Source organism: Myxine glutinosa, chromosome 5 (genome assembly GCF_964187855.1).
Source record: "Myxine glutinosa chromosome 5, kmMyxGlut1.1, whole genome shotgun sequence".
In the NCBI taxonomy this organism is placed as follows: domain Eukaryota; kingdom Metazoa; phylum Chordata; class Myxini; order Myxiniformes; family Myxinidae; genus Myxine; species Myxine glutinosa.
Window position 1 is genome coordinate 138,853,415 of NC_136265.1, and position 21,823 is coordinate 138,875,237.

The following is a 21,823-nucleotide window of genomic DNA, read 5'->3' on the forward strand; positions in this document are numbered from 1 at the left end:
AGGCGATACTATTGCCATGGGCAGTAAATACCCTCCCTCGAGAAATGTGGGAACTGTGGAACAACTACGTCATGATAATTGAGGTAATGACGTAAATGATGTAATGTCGCCCAAACCTCGACCCATGATAGATGAGCTAACGTGATTCCCCGGTCGTAATTTATTTTTTCAAAATTGATGCACACACGTCATCAATGGAGTGACGTTATTTTACGGCCTACCTCGGCCCTAGTCAAAGATAGCCGGAAGCGATGAAACAAAATGATCGAAGTGCTGCAGAAAAACTAGAAAATTAAAAGTAGATGAGAAGTCACATGAAAGTTTTTAACAGTTTCCAATTTCTTCAATAGTAAAACGGAGAATGAAGCAGCAGTGGTAACGTTAGGACTAACAGGTAAAAACATTTGCACCTCACTAACCTCATTATTTCCGAGTTATAGCTCGAGTTTGTCATTTTTTAACCTTACACAATGCACTAACACTGTGATGTCAAATGAATTTAGAAACATTACATTCATGTTATATTATTAATTTTCTTCTTCATTGTAATCACTACATTTTCTGTGTTGTGTTGGTGAATGTTGGAGAATAGAGTGAAGTGAAATCGCAAACTGTGGTGTGTTATTGAAGGGACATGCATTGTTAAAATTGGACTCTTTATTCTTGTTCAGAATGGGTTGGGTGGGAATAGAGGGGGTGTGGGGGTTGGGGTGTGTGGGTGGGGGTGTGGGGTGGGGTGTGTGCGGCTGTGGTGGGGATTGGGGGGTTGGTGTGGAGGGCCCTATCCTTGACTTCTGCCCTGGGCCCCAGAATCACGAAGTCTGCCCCGAAGGTTAGTTTGGTTTGTTCGTTTGAGAACATTGGGGTGTACTTTGTAGACCATATTCGTTTTAATTCCAGATCCTGGAGGGATTAGGTGTGGGATTGAGATCCTTTAATATCGACACAATGAAAGATCCTGAAATTTTAATTATTGAGAAATTACCGGAAAACCCATGGATAAAAATATCAGGATTGGTGGAACAAATGTGACAAAACGTTCCCAGTTCAAGTTCTGCAATCTGAACGCATTCGATTTCTTCCTTCTCCATTTTCTGACAAAGCTGCAGACATGTCTCCAAAGTTAGTTTGTGGACAATAGTTGCAAATGTATTTTTATTATGAGGAAATTCAGACATGCTAACAATGAGTGTCCATGAGGGATAATTGCGGTTTTTATTATTTTATCACCTCGACCTCTCTTGTCTCAAACCTCCTCGATATCGTTCAGGCTCCGCCCCCTTGTGGGAGGAGATTGTGGAACGTTCTGATTGGATGTGAAGTGAATTGTCCACAAGTGCTCTTGGTGTTATTGGGAGTGTTTGATATCGGGATCTGGAACTCGGTGCTCGATTCATAATCTCTGATCTCAGGTACCAATTTCACATCGGCACCAATTTGAGGATCTTCTTCTCCCTTCAGACAATGATCTTTATCATTTATCCCGCTCTTCTGATGATGATCTCGGGATCTGTAATAACCGGTAAGTCATTTATTACTTTTCTGATCATCCATGACCCCACACCACTCCCTCTCCCTTATTAAACGTTAATTTAATTTGATGGAAGACCTTCATGTATTTCAAACAAAACCTATTTAAAGTGTTCACAATTACCATAACGAATTGACAATTCCATAACTTTGACCATCTATTTATTATGTACACAAACATGGTAAATTTTCTCCATCCTTACATATATGGCCTCCTTACATATATGGCCATCCTTACTTATATGGACATATATGGCCTCCCTCGATCTTGTTTCACTCGGCCTCACGGAAAACACAAAGTCTGTAGTCCTGAGCTTGAATCTTACCCTAATATTACTCTTACCTCCTTTTTCTCTTTCTTTATCAATTATAAATGTATTAATCTTGCCAAATCACCGCTTCCCTATTCCACACGTACATTATATTTAGATGTCACTTTATAGACATTTTGTCTCAGATGAATCTTCGGAAACTTTGTCTTTGGATAAAATCCTCATCTGGTTGTTGTTTTTCCAGTTTTTGCTATTTTTCGATTTTTTTACGTTTTGAATACATTTCCTCAATCAAAAATTAAACTTTTAAACTTCCTTTTTGGGTTGTAACTGTTTTATATCTTCGTGTTAGTTGTTTATAGATTTTACAGAATGACCAACTTGGTGATTATCAACATAAGTGCTGGTGGTGTTTTTATTTCCCACAGAATCACGAATTCTGGACACGGAAAACTGTACAATTGAGGAAAGATCTAGAAGGGTTAAAATTGGAATTTGTGCAGATCAGGAAGTGATCGGTTTTTGGGGCGAGGATGTAGTTCTTACCTGTCGGTTTAGTCACAGTAAACCAAGCACATTCACATCTCTACATTTCTTGTTGTACAAATTGAACAAAGAAATCCCCCAAAAAATTTTAGTTTACAGCAATTCATCAGATTCCCAATCTGGGCATTTAATAAACAGGATCAAACCTGTAGAGAACCCACGTAAAGGTGATTGCTCGGTGAGGATCAGAAACCTGACAATGGAGGATGAGGGGATGTACGTGTGTCGGTTTGAATGGAGAGAGTCAAATGGACATACAAATGGATTTGAAACACGTCACACAAAACGAACAAACCTTCAAGTCGATGGTGAGTAAATGTAAAGTATATCAACTTGAAATTACCATCAAAATGTGTTCTCGGTTTTTGCTGCAATTTATAATGTTCTCAGTCATTAATAATAATAATAATAATGATTATAAAAAGAACAACAACAAAATTTACAATTGTGAGTTGATATTGAAAGTAAAGAATATAATTTTGAACATAAGACCTACATAGCACTTGTATCTTGTTAATTTAACATTTATGTCGAATTGTTTGAAAACTGACTTTGTAGAAAGTTTGTATCATGTTATTTATAAAGTGTTTTGAATGCATATTAAGTGAACGTCACTTTTATTTACACTGTTACACGATGTGAAACAACTTTTGTTACCTGCGCCACCAAAGGTGGACCGAGGTTATGTTTTCACCTGTGTCTGTTTGTCTGTCGGTGAACAGGATATGTCAAAAATGTGTGGTCGGATTTGAATGAAATTTGGTGGAAAGTTTCGGTATTTGTCAAGGACGAAATGATTAGATTTTGGTGAAGATCTGGATTCAGATACTAGAATTTATTAAGTGATTCTTTACCATTGAGTGATTGAGCTAAAAACGATATATAACTCCATATCTCAAAACGATATGGATGGTTTCAGACAAAACTTGGTGCACAGGTTTGGTGTGTGAAAAGCACGAATAGATTCGGTTTTGGTGAAGATCCGAGTCCGGATCCGGATATGAGTGAATTTTCACCATTGAGAGATGGGGCCAAAACAGATTAGCATGATATTTCAAAAAGTTGTGGAGGAGTTATGACAAAACTTGCTGGTTGAGTTGTGTCGTTAACAACAACAAGCCGATTCGATTTTGGTTCAGATCTGGATCCAGATCTGGCCTGTCTGTGGAATATAAAACATAAACTGTTCATTCTGGCGGAGGTATGTGTTCTTCCAATACTGTTGTAGTTTTAATAGAAGGAAATCCTTTAAGGCAGTTTTTACCATAAAAGGTGTTGTATAAATCCAATCTACAACTTTCTTCCCCTTTTTTTTAAATACCTGAACACCTGAATCAAGTTGTTACAGTGCAGGTAACTCATGTAAATGCAGAGGATTCCAACGAACATACTCACAAGTTTCATTCATCAAACGATTTCCTTGATTTTGATACATTTCCTAATCATAATTACATGAGTTGTGTTGTGGAAATCAACCAGATGCACAACTTGTCCCATAGGTAGGTTTAATCTCAATTAGATCTTTGACATCATCCTGTAAAATACAATCATGCAATAGATATCAGGATCTTGGTATCATACTGAGCGGACCGATAATAATAGACAAAGCAAGCTAGTCTAGCATATATGTGCGAGTCTAGCATATACGTACCATTCACGACTACATGTAAAGTAAATGTCACAGGTGTGGCTTCGCGTCGCGGACGTCCCAGGTTTTATAGACGCCCTTCAGTGGCCGAAGCGAGTAACTCTCCTGGGTTCAACTTTGGTATAATTTCACTACATTCTCCCCGCCGTTAGAACTATACTGCCGCTAGGCAGATCGTAAGCGTGCATCAGCATTAATTGATTAGGGTACGTCATTCCATGTCAGTCGGTCCACCCGTAGCGGTCGGGGCGGCGAACTACCCTGCCAGCCCGCGTCCGGAAACTACCGGGTGTGGCGTCCCCAAGCCCGGAGTCCCCGTCGGAGTAGCCGCTGGAGGCAGGTGTCGGAGGGGGGACCTCACAGCCTTCAGGCAGGGGTGTAGGTGACGACAGAGGTGACGGCAAAGGTTCCATAGAGGAAGCTTCGGTGGAGTCCATAGACTCGTAGATCGGTTCGTCGATATCCCTATAAGGGTTGATGACTCCACAAGGGGCGAGATGGCGTACGGAGACAGTGGACTCGCGTCCATCTGCCGTCAGCACACGAGCATGCTCGGGATTAGCCTGGAGTACCTGCACCTTATCCACAAAGGGGTCGTACTTGCTCGTGCGCACCGCTCGTTTGAGATAAGCCGGCCCCGGCTCAGCGAGCCAGTGGGGTAAAGATCGGATACTACCTGAGCTTCTAGGGTGGTGGAACAGTCGTTCGTGAGGAGTCTGGTTGGTGGCCGTACATAGGAGAGCCTGGATCGAGTTCAGAGCCGCAGGTAGCGACCAAGCCCATTTATCGAGACCACGGCCGAGGGTCCGGAGGCTTAGCGTGACGGCCCTCCATATAATCCCATTGAAGCGTTCGATCTGCCCATTCGCCTGGGGTCTGTACGGTGTGGTGTAACTCGAAGCAACATTATTTTGGAGCAAAAAACCTCACCTCCTGCGACAGGAACACCGCACCCCGATCGGTATGCACGTAGGCCGGATACCCAAACATAGAAAACAAATTCTGCAGGCACCGTATGACCATGGCAGCCATCATATCCCCGCATGTGTAAGCAAAGGGGAATCGCGAGTACTCATCAACGATAGTGAGCAGATCACGAGAGTTGCTCGACACCGGCAACGGTCCTTTGAAATCCATTGCCAATCTCTCCCACGGTCTAGTAGCCCGAACCAGCGACCCCATGGGAGGGTTGTAAAAATGCGGTTTGAGTTCCGCACATATAGCGCAGTCACGGCAGATCCGGCGGATGTCCTCAACCGAGTACGGCAGATTACTACTACGCACAAAATGAGCAAAACGCGTCACCCCTGGATGACACATAGTGTCGTGCAGAGTGTGCAGCCCCTCCAAAGTTACGATCCCCGCGCACGTAGCCGGCCTCGATAAGGCGTCGGTGACCAGGTTGTCCTTCCCCGGGCGGTATTTGATGGTGTAGCAGAAGTCAGCGAGTTCGATACGCCAGCGAGTGATTTTCTCATTCTTAATACGTTGAGCATGTAAGGTGTCGTACATGAACGCAATGCTTTGTTGGTCCGTGATGATTTGGAAGCATCGCCCGAGTAAGTACGGTCACCACCGCCGAATCGACTCGACGATCGCATACGCTTTCTTTTCGCGGACTCTCACCTCCGCTCAGCGGAGGTGAGAGTCCGCGACAAGAAAGCCACCGGGCGCCCCCATTGGGAGAGAGTTGCCGCTATCGCATGATCCGAGGCATCACTTTCTACGACGAAAGATTCGCTCTCGTCGATTGTCGCCACAGCGGCGCCAGCGATGTCGGCCTTAAGGCCCCCGAAGGCCGCCAAGGCCGCCGGGCTCATGGGGAACATGTCGCAGGCCACGAGGGGGCGGAGCTTCGCGGAGAAATTTTGCACCCACTTCGAATAGTGGGCGAACAGCCCGAGAGCACGCTTCAGCGAAGCTCGATCGCCGGGCGGGGCCATATCGAGCAAACGTCGCAGCCGCTCCTTATCCGGAGAGACAGAGCCATGGGTCACGGTGTACCCCAGAAGATCTATCATGCGTTGAGAGTAACGACACTTAGCCTCATTCATGGTTAGGCGATACCGATGTGCGACCTCGAGGAAGTGCCTCAGATTAGCATCGTGATGCTCCTGGTCATACCCACAAACCGTAAGATTGTCCAGATAGACAAAGACATCTGTCAAGTTCTCCTTAGTAACGAGGTCGTCCATAGCCCTCTGAAAATAGGCGACCCCGTTCGTTAGCCCAAAAGGCAATCGGGTGAACTGGTATAACCTTTGACCCGATTCAAAGGCGGTGTAGATGCGATCAGCCCTAGAGATGGGGATCTGATGATACGCACTACGCAGATCGAGAGTGCTGTAGACGGAGTACTGGGCCACCAGTCGTACTAGCGCGTCCATCCCCGGTAAGGGGTAGGCGTCCAGCTGTGTAAAGCAATTAACCGTCTGTGAGTAGTCGATTACCATGCGCCGGCGATGGGCCTCACTTCGCACCACTAAGACCTGGGCCCGCCACGGCGACCAGCTAGGTTCGATAACACCGTCCTTTAAGAGTTGGGCCGTTTCTTCCGCAATGAATTGCGCGTCCACTCGTGAGTAGCGCCACGACTTTACTGCTACAGGAGCGCAGTCAGTGGTCAGGTTGGGGAACAGCGAAAGAGGCTCAATTTCCATTTTCGCGAGTGCACACACAGCAAGCGTGTCCGTCCCACTGAATTCAATTTCCAAACGTCCATGTCGCTTAAGGAAATCGTGTCCTAACAGGATGTCAGCACATAAGGCAGGCAAGACCATGAGATGTACATCGGAAAACATGCGTCCCTTTATCACAAGTTTTAATCGACATTCCCCCTTCGTGCTGAGCCGAAGTCCCTGGGAGGCCATGAACATCCGTCGTGTAGTCCCGATGACCGGCCAACCATGTTGACGCACCAGCCGCTGATCGATGAAACTATCCGTAGATCCTGTGTCGATTAGGGCCCATGCAAAAATGCCTTCGACCAAGAGCGGGATAATGGCCTGATCAAGGCCAGAAGATCCGGCAGGTATTGCGCCGTCCGAGCAAGAAGATCGCGCCTCATGCGTGGATCCCACACCGGCTGCAGTTTTCCGGTCGTCGAAGGAGCCTCCGGAGGGCCCCCGTGCCAAACGCATAGTTGGACGTGCCGATCCAAGAGCGTGTAGTTCGTACGAGCCACCGTCAGATGGCGCTCGTGTCACGTGCGAAAGATCGCAGTCAACATGTGCTCGATCAAGAGCGTGTAGGTCGTACGAGCTGCCGTCAGAGGGCGCTCGTGTCACGTGCGAAAGATCGCAGTCAATTGTACTTTCACTGCCGTCAGATGGCGCATGCGCATGCACAATAGGAGGAGCTTTCAAAGCCGGAACTATTTGTTTGTTTGAGGAAGGTGTTCAAACGCCAGTCAAGGTCGATCGCTCCGCGGCTGGTCGCGTTCGCGACATTTGTTGTGGCGGCCCGATGTATTTCACCAAGGACATGCGTGCAGCCAGGGGCCCGGGAGGAGGAGGACAGCTCATCAAGGCCGGGTGAGGCGCCCTGCTCCGTGCTCGGTCCGCTGGCTCCGCGATAAGCCCATTCAAGGTCGCGCGTGCTCGTGTGCCCCGCGCGGCCTTCTTGCAGACTTTAGCAAAGTGTCCTTTCGTAGAACACAAATGGCATATGGCTTCCCGAGCCAGACACGCTGACCTGGGATGCTGCCGGTTGCCACAGAAGTAACACGTCGCGTTCCGGTCAGGCCTGGGCCTGGCTGCTGTAGCTGCTGCTAGGCCGGAATCCGAGTCCACCTCGGGAGCGGCCAGGGACTCGGCCGTAGTCGAGTCCGCACCCGTATCCTCGGCGGTAGCCCTCTCCAATCGCGCGAGTTGAGTAGTCGCCGCAACGATCCGAGAGTGGTCATAAGCGGTGGATTGTTTCCGGGCCTCAGTGTAAACGTTGGCCACCCGCAGAGCCTCCGCAAACGTTAGGTCAGCTGTCTCCAGGAGCCTGAGTCTCAGATCTGTAGAGCTGATTCCAGAGACGAAAGCGTCTTGGACAAGATCGTCCTGGACTTGCTCGTGTGTCCGTACCTCTTGAGTACTGTCCGCGAGGAGGTGCCGCAGCTCCTGAGCGAAGCGGTCGATCGACTCGGTTGGCTGTTGACGTCGCGTGGCGAGCAGATGCCGGTTGTACACCACGCTCCGTTTCTTAATGTAGAGTCGCTTTAGTTCTGCCACGGCGGTATCGTACGTCGTACATCGAACAATGCTCCTGTAAACGTTGTGGTCGACTTTGGTCTGTAGCACAGACAGCTCCGTTTCAGTGGTGGGTACGGCATCATGGGCGCCGAACTGGTTCTTCAGCGTTTTGAGCCAGTGAGCGAACACCGAGCCCGACTCCTCAGCTTGTGGGTCGGAGCCGAGTATCGGTACGTTGATCATCTTGTGTCCCGCCACTTCCGTAGATCTTAATTGAGATTAAGTGTTGTGGAAATCAACCAGATCCACAACTTGTCCCAAAGGTAGGTTTAATCTCAATTAGATCTTTGACATCATCCTGTAAAATACAATCATGCAGTAGATATCAGGATCTTGGTATCATACTGAGCGGACCGATAATAATAGACAAAGCAAGCTAGTCTAGCATATATGTGCGAGTCTAGCATATACGTACCATTCACGACTACATGTAAAGTAAATGTCACAGGTGTGGCTTCGCGTCGCGGACGTCCCAGGTTTTATAGATGCCCTTCAGTGGCCGAAGCGAGTAACTCTCCTCGGTTCAACTTTGGTATAATTTCACTACAAGTTGGTCATTAAATTATGAACATGTGAGGATAAAAATGTAAATTTTAACAAGTTTACTGCAGTTAATCTGAAGTTATAACCAAATAGAAAATTCTGGAACATCCTTGGTAGTTACGATGTGGATCGACACATTTACAGGAAATTGTTTCAGATTTTATGAAGAATAATACTTTTAAAGGGTTAATTCACCAAAGCATAAACTTTACCAGTGTTTGATGTAACACAGTGTAGAACTTTAAACAGAATGTGTTTCTGTGGTTCCACAGTGCGTCCGAAAATCCTGAAGATGAGATCAGATGTGAACCCTTGGAGTCTGGTTTGTGAGGCCGAGGGCAAGCCGAGTCCAAACATCTCATGGTTGAACCCACACGGACAACTTGTTATTGGGAGAAAGATTACAAGGAGTCAAATAATTGTTCAAAACAAGATGAAATATCACAGTTCGATGAACCTCACAGAAGAAGATCCAGAAGTAAATTACACCTGCTTGGTGAAAAACAAGCATGGGAACGCCATGGGGGACGTGACCTTCGTCATACCCTCCGGTAAGGCACCGACCGGAGGAGGTCTTGTGGTTTGTGATTGTCTCGTCCATCTCCTTGTGCATCATTCTTCTCATTTTGATTCTTCCAACTCTTCCGTTTGCCATATTTATGTCATTTCTACTCAACTTCATCTCTGTTGAAGAGTTGAGGTGAAACTGGAACACTTTTTTGTGATGGATAAACATTTCTATTTTACATCAGGGCAGGTTTATAATTTTATACAGACGTGCTAATTATCATCTGATGAGGAATTTTGATAGATATTGTTTTGTTTAGTCTGTGGTATATTAGGGTATTGTAAAGTACAATTGTAAAATTGTTGTTGATGTTCTGCCATGTATTATAATCTATACGATTAATAGATGTCCACAACCAGCTGTGACCAGGTTGTGGAACGTCTGCCGAGGCCCTTGTGTGACTGCGATGAAAAAGGACCTCACTGAAAGTTCTGGTCATTCACAAAGTTCAGGATAATATTTTAGTCTTCATTGTCTTCTATGTTGTCTGTTGTACCACAACGGCACCAATTATTCCACACAGATTTTTAAATTCAGGCTCGGAAAATTTGAGCTCTCCAGTGGCAAGTGTAGATATGCTTGTGCAGTGTGCTCTGTGCACCTCCTTTCCCAACACGAAGGAAAGATTCATCAACTTGTATTTTGTGGCCTTCAAAGCCATCCCACAACCAAGTTCACTTAACAAGAAATGTTTGCAATGGTAAAATCTATCTTCATGCAGATTTCCATTATGATTGGATGGAAAATGCGGCGGACAGCATTCCAAAAAATCATTTATCTCCAGGAATTGGTTGCAGTGTTTCATGTAGCAGGAAATCTTTTTTTTCTTCCACCCACCCCTCACTTTTTCACCTTTATTCGCTTTTAAATTCGTTTTAATGCAATGACTTGAGCGATTTGCGCAACATTTTCAACATGGGAGCACCTTAGCATGGACACTTTTCAATGAAGTTGCATGATGATTGGATGGAAAATATAGCCGGCATTCCATAAGTCTGTTTTCTGTAGGCATGCATATGCAAGGTGTTTCATGTTACAGGAATAAATGATCTCAACCTCGGCCAAATTAAGTATATTTATTTGGTCCCACAGTGTGTCCAAAGATCCTGCGGATTCAGCCAGACTTGAACTCCAGCACCTCTTGGGGGCTGCTTTGTGAAGCTAAGGCCAAACCGAGTCCAACTATCACGTGGATGAACCCACATGGACTCAAGGTTAATGGGAGTGAGGCCACACTGGCTGCAATTGATCAAAACAAGATACGATATCTCAGTGTTTTGAACCGCACAGAAGATGATCCGGAAGGAAACTAGCATAGGTGGGCGCGATTCGGAAAATTTTAAGTCCGCTTACCGCTTATCCGCTCCGCCAGCCCGTGTAGTCCGATTCGCTTATCCGCTTCAGCGGCCGAAAATCTTAGTCCGCTTACCGCTTATCCGCTTATCCGCTTCGATTCGATTTTTTTTTAAAGCGCTTCGACGTTTTTAAAGCGATTTTTGACGTTTCTAAAGGGAATTTAATGCTTTTTAAGCCTAAATAGCCATTTCTAACTACTACAAAGACAAACAAAGCTTTTAAGATCAAAAATATACATTTTTATTTAAATAAAATTTATTCAAAATTTATTGAAATAAAGTTTTCCACTCGACTCTACTCTACTCTACAGTTAATTTAAATATAATTTTAATATATGCAAGTAACATTAAAGAAAAATCAATTTGCCCATCCTTTCTTTGACAAGAGAGTCTACTAGTCAACAGACTAGCAGTCTGTTGACTAGTCCTCGTCTTCCTCCTCCACCTCCACCTCGTGGGCCTTCTTGAGGATTTGGAGGTTGCCCTTCATGAAGACGAGGGCCTCGAAGTTCGGTGCAGCCAGGGCCGACCTCTTAGGCCTGAGGATGTCCGACCCGTAGCTGAACACGCGCTCGACCGAGGCAGAGCTCGGGAGCGGCGTGTTATGCCTGAGAAATAGAGTTACCCAAGCATCACGGATCTCGAGCGGGAAGAGATTGGGCGAGAGCCCCGGGTTCCCCCTCAGCGGCTTCCTCGACCAGTTGTTGACCTCTTCCCTGATCTTCTCCTCGAGGTTCTCCTCCTGCTGCCCCTCCTCCATGGCGAACAGGTAGTCCGTACTGCTCGAGCCGGGCTGGGGTCCCTGCTGGGGGGCAGGGTCCAGGTGCTCGTCAGGCAGGACGAGGGCGAGCAGGTCCCTGATGAGCTTGTCCCTCACCAGGTCGCAGATGGCGTCGTTGTTCTGCCTCCTGCAGATGGCCCTGACCGTGGCGAGCTTGTGCTGGGGGTGCAGCGCCGTGGCCATCAAAAGGTCCATGTCCACGAAGAGGTGGCTGAACCTGAAGTAAAAGAAAAGTTATAAAACAAATGTCAAATAATTTCAGATTTGTAAATTGAAAAATTAAATGTCATTCAACTGATTTTAATTCATTTCAAATGAATCATTAGACCGGCAAGGATTTTTAAATCATTTAATAATAATATAATATAAGAAGAAAGAAGCACTTATTAATTTTCAACTCGTTGCGATAAAATATAATAATAATATAAGAACTAACCTGCCATCAAAGCCCTTTGTTCCCTTCCTGGCGCAGGACGGCTGCTGGAGGAGGCTGGCCACCAGGTTCTGGGCGTGGACGATGCTGCCGTCGATGGACAGCGCCTCCAGGGAGTCCTTGAGCACCTGGAGGTGGGGGAGAAGGCACCCCATGTAGGCCTTCTCCTCGTCCTGGAGTACGTCTAGGCAGGCGGCGAGGGGGGCGGTCACCTTGACGTACTCTGACCAGATCTGCACGTCGTACTCCGTGATGTGCGGCAGGGGGTGGGGGTGCTGCCGCTGACAGATCTGGTTCAGGTTGTTCCTCTTGTCCATGTCAAGCACCTCGGTCAGCAGGCACTTGTAGGCGTCGTGGCTAGAGTTACACCTGGTGACGCCGGGGGTCACAAGCTTCTTGCCCAGGGCCGTCTTAATGTCATTGGCGGTCACTGTCTTCCTGTTCTGGGCGTTCCACAGGCCCTGGGCCTTGGCGGCCGGCTTGCTGAAGGCCGGCCTGGGCTGGCCGCTCCAGCCGGGCACCTTCTCGACGTCCCTGGAGGCCAGCAGGTTCACTGTGTGTGCCGCACAGCGGCGATGCTTGGGGACGTGCACCACCTCTTCCTGCTGGTCCACCTCCTCCAGGGCGTCCACCACGAGGATGGTGTTGGTCTGCACCACCTCTGGGTCCACCTCCACCACGTCTAGCTGCTCGTCATCGTGCCCGAGGGCCCCGTAGTGATTCAAGGCGCTGATGTAGTTGGCGCCGTTGTCAGTGGTGGTGCTGACAACCTGAAAAGCAAAATACTGTTTTAAAACAACGTTTTTTTCCATTTTTCACTTACAGTTAATATTAAAAGTTTTCAAACTTAAAATGAATTGTTTTAGCAAAATATAATGTGTATTAGGTGACGTATTACTGTAATACGTCACTTAATACACATTATATTTTGCTAAAACAATTCATTTTAAGTTGCCTGAATAATCTAATTAATCTTGACTATTATATTTAAACACTGTCATAAAAAACGCATACTTTTATTGTTAATTGTAATCTATTGAAAATAAATTTTGTAAACAATTTTAAATTCTAAAACTACAGAGTTTACACACCTTTCTTTTGATGCCGAAGTCATCGTGCAGCTCGGAGATCGCCTCTACCAGGTACTGGCCCGTCTGGCTGACGGTGATCTCCTTGATCCCGAGGACGGCGGACTGCCTCTCGAAGGTGACCCTCTCCAGCCAGGTCACCGTCATCCCCAGGAAGGCCCTGTTGCTTGCCGACCAGCTGTCGGCCGTGGTGGCGACGAACTCCTGTTTGGCGAGGAGGTCCGTCAGGTCGGCTTTGGCCTGGTCCCCCATCGCCCTGATGTCCCGAGTGAGCTTCCGCCGGGAGGGGACCTGGAACTGTGGGCAGGCGTACGCCCACAGGGCCCTGTTGTGCTCGTTGTCTGTCTCCGAGGCGGGCTTCATGCAGCCAATGAAGGACCTGAATTATACATTATATCAATTTATTATAAATTGATATAATGAATGAAAACTCTTAACAATTTATATGTCTCATATAAATTATTTATATGAGACATATAAATTGTTGAAAGATATTTTTGAACAGTCAAAAAAACTTTAACATTGAATTTATAATTATTAACGTGCCTCCGATTGAATCCGATAAATTCCGATTAAATCGGAATAGAACGGACCGATTTATTCCGAAGTTATTAATATATTCTTACTTTAAGTTGACAAATGAAAATGAGTTTAATTAAAATATAAAATTACCTACCTATAGTAAAGGTCGAGAAACTTCTTCTGGCTGAACTTCTCCTTGAAGGTCTCCTCGATGCTGGCCTGCCTCCTGGCGCCGGCCATGTCCTGGAAGGACTTGTGGCGGCCGCGTCTGCTGCCGCCGTCGAGGGCCGCCTTGAGGTCGTTGTGCTGGGCAGCGTGGTACCTCTGGTAGTGCACCTTCAAGTTTGAACTTGATCCGGGCTGGGCTTTCAGTGTCTTTGAGCACTTGGTGCACGTGGCCTTGCTGTCCACGACCTTGAAGAAGGGGGCGATGTGCCTCCACTTCTGGCTGAGGCTGGAATTGTCTGTGTCCATTGTCACGTTGATCTCAGCCGACTCGATTGAGTCCAGCGACATCCTGCTCTCGCTGCGCGCGAGCTGAGGGGTCAGGGCGCAGATCTCGTGACTGTCCTCCACGTCCCCCATCATGTTGACCGCCGGGTTGTGGATGTCGCTGTGCTGGGACTGCTGGTTTGCGTCGCTCGTGTGCCTGTCCCTGGCACTGCCGCTGGGCTGGAGAGTCAGAAATCTCTCAATCTTGACGTATTGCCGCTCTAGCGTCCAATAAAATATTCAGTTTTCACTTACTAGGGCGTGCCCGCACGTACGTGCTTGCCCGTACGTGCTTGCCCGTACGTGCGTGCAAAAAAACATGCGTGCAAACAACAACAACAAAAAAAAACTTTGAAACCACGTGGCAGTAACGACCACAGAACCCCCCCCCCCTCTATTTACATGAAATGGTTTGGTCCATTCGCAAAGCCAAAGCGAACGGCTTGCGAGTACGGTAGAACCCCCCCCTCTATTTACATGAAATGGTTTGGTTCATTCGCAACGCCAAAGCGAACGGCGAACGGCTTGCGAGTACAGTGACAATCCCCCCCCCCCCCTCTATTTACATGAAACATGACATGAAATTTGTCCGTTTAATTAGTTTTAAAACATAGTTTAACGCCAACATATGGCATGCACGTACCCGTACTATCCGTAATGGCGCACGCTCTCACAGGAGCTCCGGAAGGTCGTATATCGCAGTTACGATGAATCGCAAATTAGTTTTTATTAGTTTTATTATTAGTTTTAAAACATAGTTTAACGCCAACATAGCGCCAACATAGTTTGCAAACGTGAAATAAATGAATACGCTCTCAAATGTGCCATCCGAGGCAGAGTGTGTTCGCCACGTTCGGCACACGCGATAGCTCGCTGCTCTCTGATTGGTTGAATCGTTTTTTGGACATAGCTCGGTAAGTAATTGTCCGATTAATATGAAACCTTGAAAAGGCACATCCTCGGGTCCCCAGCAATATACCTGGCAAGTTTAAAGTATATCGGACCCGTGGTTGTCGAGAAACAGCGGTCACAGACAAACAAACAAACACACAGAGATTACTGGAATTATAGATAGATTATTCACTTAAATAAATATTCACAATTCTAGAGTAACGGCTCAGGCTAACAGCTGATTTGGCGAATCGCGATGAGCTTTAATTTTTCGGTAGTCCGCTTACGCTTATCCGCTTCGGTTTCCGGGGGTTGTTCCGATTCGCTTATCCGCTTCGAAAACGTTAGTCCGCTGCAGCGGATAAGCGGATAAGCGGACTTTCGAAGCGGACCGCCCACCTTTGGAAACTACACCTGCTTGGTGAAGAACAACTGTGGAAACGCCACGGGGAATGTGATCTTCGTCATACCGTCCAGTAAGGCACCGAACGGGGGAGGTCTTGTGGTTTGTGATTGTCTCGTCCATCTCCTCGTGCCTCATTCTTCTTATTTTGTTTATTCCAACTCTCCCGTTCACCCTGAGGATCTCATTTCCATTCAACTTTGTCACTTTTGAAGAGTTGAGGCAGAAACTTGAACACTTTTGTTGTGATGGATAAACATTTCTATTGTACATCAGGGCAAGTTTATAATTCTATACAGACGTGCTAATTATCATCTGATGAGGAATTTTGATAAATATTGTTTTGTTTAGTCTTTGGTATATTCGGGTCATGTGAAGTAAAATTGTTGTTGATGTTCTGCATTGTATTGTAATTTATATTAATTATATTTATTTGGTCCCTCAGTGCGTCCGAAGATCCTGCGGATCCAGCCAGAGTTGAACTCCAGCACCTCTTGGGGGCTGCTTTGTGAAGCTAAGGCCAAACCGAGTCCAACTATCACGTGGATGAACCCACATGGACGCAAGGTTAATGGGAGTGAGGCCACACTGGTTGCAATTGATCAAAACAAGATACGATATCTCAGTTTTTTGAAACGAACAGAAGATGATCCAGAAGGAAACTACACCTGCTTGGTGAAGAACAACTGTGGAAACGCCACGGGGAATGTGATCTTCGACATACCCTCCAGTAAGGCACCGAACGGGGGAGGTCTTGTGGTTTGTGATTGTCTCGTCCATCTCCTCGTGCCTCATTCTTCTTATTTTGTTTATTCCAACTCTTCCGTTCACCCTGAGGATCTCATTTCCATTCAACTTTGTCACTTTTGAAGAGTTGAGGCAGAAACTTGAACACTTTTGTTGTGATGGATAAACATTTCTATTGTACATCAGGGCAAGTTTATAATTCTATACAGACGTGCTAATTATCATCTGATGAGGAATTTTGATAAATATTGTTTTGTTTAGTCTTTGGTATATTCGGGTCATGTGAAGTAAAATTGTTGTTGATGTTCTGCATTGTATTGTAATTTATATTAATTATATTTATTTGGTCCCTCAGTGCGTCCGAAGATCCTGCGGATCCAGCCAGAGTTGAACTCCAGCACCTCTTGGGGGCTGCTTTGTGAAGCTAAGGCCAAACCGAGTCCAACTATCACGTGGATGAACCCACATGGACGCAAGGTTAATGGGAGTGAGGCCACACTGGTTGCAATTGATCAAAACAAGATACGATATCTCAGTTTTTTGAAACGAACAGAAGATGATCCAGAAGGAAACTACACCTGCTTGGTGAAGAATATTCACGGTACAGCACGGGCATACATTTTATATGAAGGATCAGGAAGAAAGAATCCTCAGATCATCTTTACTGTGGTTGCATGGTCAACTTCCCTTTGCCTATTTCTTCTTCTTGTTACCATTGGAATCTGTATCTACAGAAAGAAATGGAAACCGCAAGAAGGTGAATGATTTGAATTGAATGTTTTTATTTGCACGTGTAAATCTTTATAAACAAACAGCATTCATAGATCGCATAGTCTTGCCTCGTTCGGTCATCCTGACCAAAAATACAATCGTTAATTGAAAACGCTACTATTTTGACCCACTGCTGTTATGGCCCAGACACCCCTATCATGCCTTCACCCTATTATGTCACATACATTGCCATTATCCATACTTTCATTATTTTTGATTATTAGGATATTTAATGACCATATTTGTGCATTAATTGCATCAATGAAGATGAATATGGCACGAGAGGTCGCACATCATACCTGAGAGCACAATTCTGAAAGATAATTTGACGAAGAACAATTTCGCACTGATTTGAAGTCTCGACGCTTATTTGTTCAAAAGTTATAGCTAGAATTTTTTTCACATTAGTGATGACCTTGACCTTTGACCTATTGATTCTAAAAACAACTAGATGCATGGTTTATATCTGCAATCATTTATGGTTGGGGTCGAAGCTGTTCCATTTTGAGACAACCCTGCTTTGATCAGACACACAGTGATTTAATCTTCCACATCCATCGATTCAGCTTTTTCAGAGAAGATTTTAAAATGGTTTTCGCTTTTCTTTTTCTTTTTTGTATGCAAGATCGAGGCTCGTGAAAGAGCTAACATTAATCACACAAAAAGTGAAACTGACACATAAAACACAAAATAAGGGGAGCGGTAGACAAGATGGGGAGAGAGGGGGAAGAACACAAACACAACATTTGAGAACAGGGACATCGAGAGAAATGTGGGAGGGAAAGGGCTTGGGGGGGGGGGGGTGGGAGAGGTATAAAACATATGAACACTGCAAGGACTTCCAGGAAAGAAGTTGGAATTTCAAAAAGGTGTATCTGGGGTGAATTAGCGGGGGTAGAAAAGATCAAGGTTTTCGATGGGGGAAGATAAGAGATGGTGGTGAACAGCTGTTTTAAAGACCCGGAGGGAGGAGTGGGATTGAAGGGAGTGGGGGAGTTTGTTCCAGAGGCGGGAGAAAAGGGGAATGAAAGAGTGAAGGTGAGAAGAGAGCCTAGATTTTGGCAATTTAACCATAACAGGGTTGCTGGCAGATCTTGTGCGACCTGTAGGAATATTAGGGGGACAGAGCACAGAGAGAGCTGGGGGAGCAAGGCCAGAGAGGAGTCGGTAGAAGACAGAAAGACCACCAACATGCCTTCGGTGAGTGAGTGAAAGGCCCTCGGAGTTAGCTTCATCGCAGGAGATTCCAATGATTCGGAAAGCTTTGGTTTCAACAGCGTGAAGCCAAGCTAGGTGTGAGCCAGGAACACCAGCCCAGAGGGGGGAACAGTATTCCATTGAGCTGCGGATGAAAGCCTTGTATGTGGTGAGGAGCTCAGGTGTGCCAAGGAAGGACTTCGCACGACGGAGGATGCCCAGTCAGCGACTGGCTTTGGAGGCCAACTTGGAAATGTGGTTTTCCCAGGAAAGATCATGGCGTATATCGACCCAAGTGCTTCAGTTACAAAACTTCTTCAAGAGGATTGTTCAGAAAGTAGATGGGAGGGTTGTCCAGTCAGTATTTTCGGAGAGACATAGTGAGAGTGCGAGATTTGTCAGGATTGAAAGACATGTCCACTTGTTTGACCAGTCTGTGATTTTGTCCAGGTCTGCAGAGAGTGAGGAGGCTGCAGACTGCCGATCTGATGGATGAGGAATGAAGCGGCAGATGGTGGAGTCATCAGCAAAGCGATAGAGAGGATTTTCCAGAGAGTTGGAGAGATCATTGATGAAGACCAGAAAAAGCACAGGGCCCATACAGAACACTGCCTTGGGGAACTCCAGCCTGAACAGGAGGGGAGATGAGAGAAATCCATTCAAGGCCACACGTTGATGATGACCAGAGAGGAAGTCCGCAAGCCATGCGTGGAGATTTCCATGGATACCAAAGGAGGAGAGTTTGGTGAGCAGAGCGGGGTGCCAGACCGTATCGAAGGAACGTGATATGTCAAGGGAGGCAGCTCTGATTTCCTGTTTGGCATTGAGGACCTCCATCCATTGTTGAGACAGCAGAAGCAGCATGTCCAGAGTAGAATGACCTGGTCTGAATCCAAATTGATGATCCAAGCTCAAGCCATTGGAGAAGAGGCAGGATTTGATGTCATAATCGATGATGGATTACATGACCTTGATGATTATTGGGAGCAGGCTGATTGGTCTGTAGTTGCTAGGATCTATTTTTGCACCTTTTTGTGTAAAGCTGTAATGTTGGCTGATTTCCAAGCAGATGGCAGTTGACCTTGAGCAAAAGAGAGGGTGAAGAGAACAGAGAGAGGGTGAGATAGAGCGGCAGAGCAGGGTTTTCGGACCCGTGGGCTTATGCCCTCTGGTACAGTTGCAGAATCAATGTCGAGGTTTGACAAAAACTTCTCCACCTTGTCAGGAGAGAAGGACACAGTGTCCAGGAGCAGCTGGGTTCGACTGGGTAATGTGGGTACAGAGAGAGATGGGTTCGGGACACAAAATTTTGAGGCAAACAAAGTGTTGAGGCATTTGGCTTATTCACGTGCGGTGTTCGCTGTGCAGCTGTTTGAGGTAAGGATCTTGTTACTGTCGCTGTATTTTCTTGTCATCATCAAATTGCTGATTGATCTAAATTTTTTCCTTGTGCAGGAAGAGCAAGTCGTGCAGGGACAAGCAATATCCACGATCAGGTGAGCCCCATTTAATGTTGCATTTCAACTGAACACTACAAATCAATCTAACATTCTTCCTCCTTCCTTTTCATTCATGAAACCTTCTTCTATAACGGCCGCCATTATCCAAGGTTTCTTGTGGGGTCAGCAAGGGGGAGCTTGGCCCATCATTAATCAAACCTATTTTGATGTTTATTTAATCTCCTGCATTTCTATCTGCACATTGCACCTCGTCATGGAGTTCAATTATTGCACTTTTCTGGGAAGATATCTAAAGATTAACTTAAAATGGCGAGCAAGTGTGATCACTCTCCGGTCATCTCATTGCTCTGTTCACAATATATTCATTTCAACAAGTTTCATATTTGGTTTAATTTGCATATTACATATGTATAAAAAGTGATGGAGTGGTGGAACAGGTGGGGTAGATTTGGGGGTGGAAAGGGTTTTGAGAAAGAAAATTAATTTATGCAAAGAATGGAACATGAGAATGTAGAGAAAATGAAGGTAACATAAAAAAATGAAGTTGACTGGACAAAAGAGATCGATATGATCCCTTTGCTCATACCTTTCTGGATATTTTATCCTGCCAACCTCCTTTTCCTCTTTACCCCCTTTCTCTCTTCCGTTCTTTTTCTCCATATTTATAAATGGCTGGTGATGGAGTAAATAAACACATTTCCATAATTTCTGTGTGTTATGTCTCATAAAGGATATACCATTGATATTGTCAAGTCCGTAGCTGATAAAGACCAGCCCTGGACAGATACCAAACGTTGCTTTCACTCCGAGGCGAATGCCGAAACTTGGCGGAATTATCTTTTTGCGCGCCTGGGAAAGGCCCGAAGCCTTATCTAATTCGACGGCCGCCACGGGGTTTTATTACTCGACCCACAAACAAGTAAACAGACACGACACAAAAGTAAATTGCAACAAATAATGAATTTAATAAAATTAATGCAAGAATAACAAAAACGAAAGGTGAAGGATAACTAATTTCTTTATTGAGACATCTCCACTCAGACTCGTATACAAACAAGTGTTACGGAGTCCTCTACAATCTCCTGGTCTCGGTAACCTCCGAACTACGAGAGGAGCCCCGGCAGAAAGATATATTACCGTGTTGAAAATCAATAGTGAAACCACACCAATGATTAAAAATGAACAAAATTGTATTAGAAATCGCACACAGGAATAACGGTATAACAGATGGCCATTAAGAGTGCACTCTATATATATATATATCTTATATAAAGTCAAATAACTCGCTGTGCGGCCCGCGAGTGAAAGGACACTCCTCAATGTCTCTATAACTTTTCCCAAGGCGACTGTGATTCACTCCAGCGGTCGATAGAACGAAATCCGGTCGAAGCCCGAATCTCGCTCTACAGTCGATATCCAAAGCGTGTACAGTGGGCAAGGGTGCTCTTCCCGCGAAACTGTACAACGGCGCCCTCCAGAGGCGCACCTTCACCGCTCCCTCAGCAAACCGCAACGTAATTGGAGACGAAGCGGTCGCACACACACATCCCCGAGAGCTGTTAGGATGTTGGGGTGAAGATGACCCGAAGCACAGGGTTCAAGATGGCCGACGGCTCTGGCTTGAGCCGATGCGACGAGGCGAGGATTCGTCGGAATCTCAGTGCCCCAAATCTGTCTACGCAGATTTCTCCACTCCAGCGAATATACTTATCGCCGGATGTCCCTTCCAGGAACTCAACATCCCCTCGCGGCTGTCGGTAAACCTTGCTCGTTGCGGAGCGCTGACGTCACGCGTCCTCTCCGGCTTTGCTCGCGCTGCTTCTTCCTCTTCACCTCATTGTCTTCTCCTTTGGTTTCCTGTTTCACTTACAGTTATCCTTTTTAACTTTTGATAACCGTTCATGAATAATAAACCTTTTGAAAATAATAATAATACATAATATCAGAAACATGTCCAGTGGGTGAAAACCATCCCAGCAGAAGTGACGAATCCGTAACAATTCCCCCCCTCAAGAAAGAAAGTTTGAACACAGAGAAAATTTTCTTTGCATGCAAACTCTTTAAACAAACAAAAATAAACTCACAACCCAAATCACCAATTCCCGTGAGCAACAATTGTCAACATCTCAAAAATAAATCAACAAAATTTCACACAACCCACAGATTTCTAAAGTTAATTCACTCTGGACAAAGCATCAGCAACGACATTGTCCCTGCCCTTTACATGTTCAATTTCCCAGTTGGACTCCTGCAAAGCCAAACTCCATCTCATCGCCCTCTGATTTTACTTTTTGTTTCTTTTGAATGAAGGTTAAGGGGTAGTAATCAAAATCCC

The 21,823-nt window shown here is 45.8% G+C and overlaps 3 protein-coding genes across 3 annotated transcripts; 1 reads left to right on the forward strand and 2 right to left on the reverse strand.

Annotated features, from left to right (window-relative positions):
- The first annotated feature begins 2,235 nt into the window (after positions 1-2,235).
- LOC144892162 (limbic system-associated membrane protein-like) lies at positions 2,236-16,835 on the forward strand. The gene is made up of 5 exons (XM_078777414.1): positions 2,236-2,656; positions 9,053-9,331; positions 15,759-16,043; positions 16,416-16,661; positions 16,795-16,835. Exons 1-5 carry the CDS (start codon positions 2,548-2,550, stop codon positions 16,833-16,835), a joined length of 960 nt encoding a protein of 319 aa, XP_078633540.1. The 5' UTR covers positions 2,236-2,547.
- On the reverse strand, positions 10,832-12,129 carry LOC137422211 (uncharacterized). The gene is made up of 2 exons (XM_078777214.1): positions 11,921-12,129; positions 10,832-11,701 (listed from the first exon to the last, which is right to left on the reverse strand). The coding sequence occupies exons 1-2, from the start codon at positions 12,070-12,072 to the stop codon at positions 11,125-11,127; spliced, it is 729 nt and encodes a 242-aa protein (XP_078633340.1). The 5' UTR covers positions 12,073-12,129; the 3' UTR covers positions 10,832-11,124.
- LOC144891977 (uncharacterized) lies at positions 12,126-14,001 on the reverse strand. Its single transcript, XM_078777102.1, has 4 exons — positions 13,682-14,001; positions 13,009-13,384; positions 12,164-12,687; positions 12,126-12,129 (listed from the first exon to the last, which is right to left on the reverse strand). The coding sequence occupies exons 1-4, from the start codon at positions 13,999-14,001 to the stop codon at positions 12,126-12,128; spliced, it is 1,224 nt and encodes a 407-aa protein (XP_078633228.1).
- Positions 16,836-21,823: the final 4,988 nt, after the last annotated feature.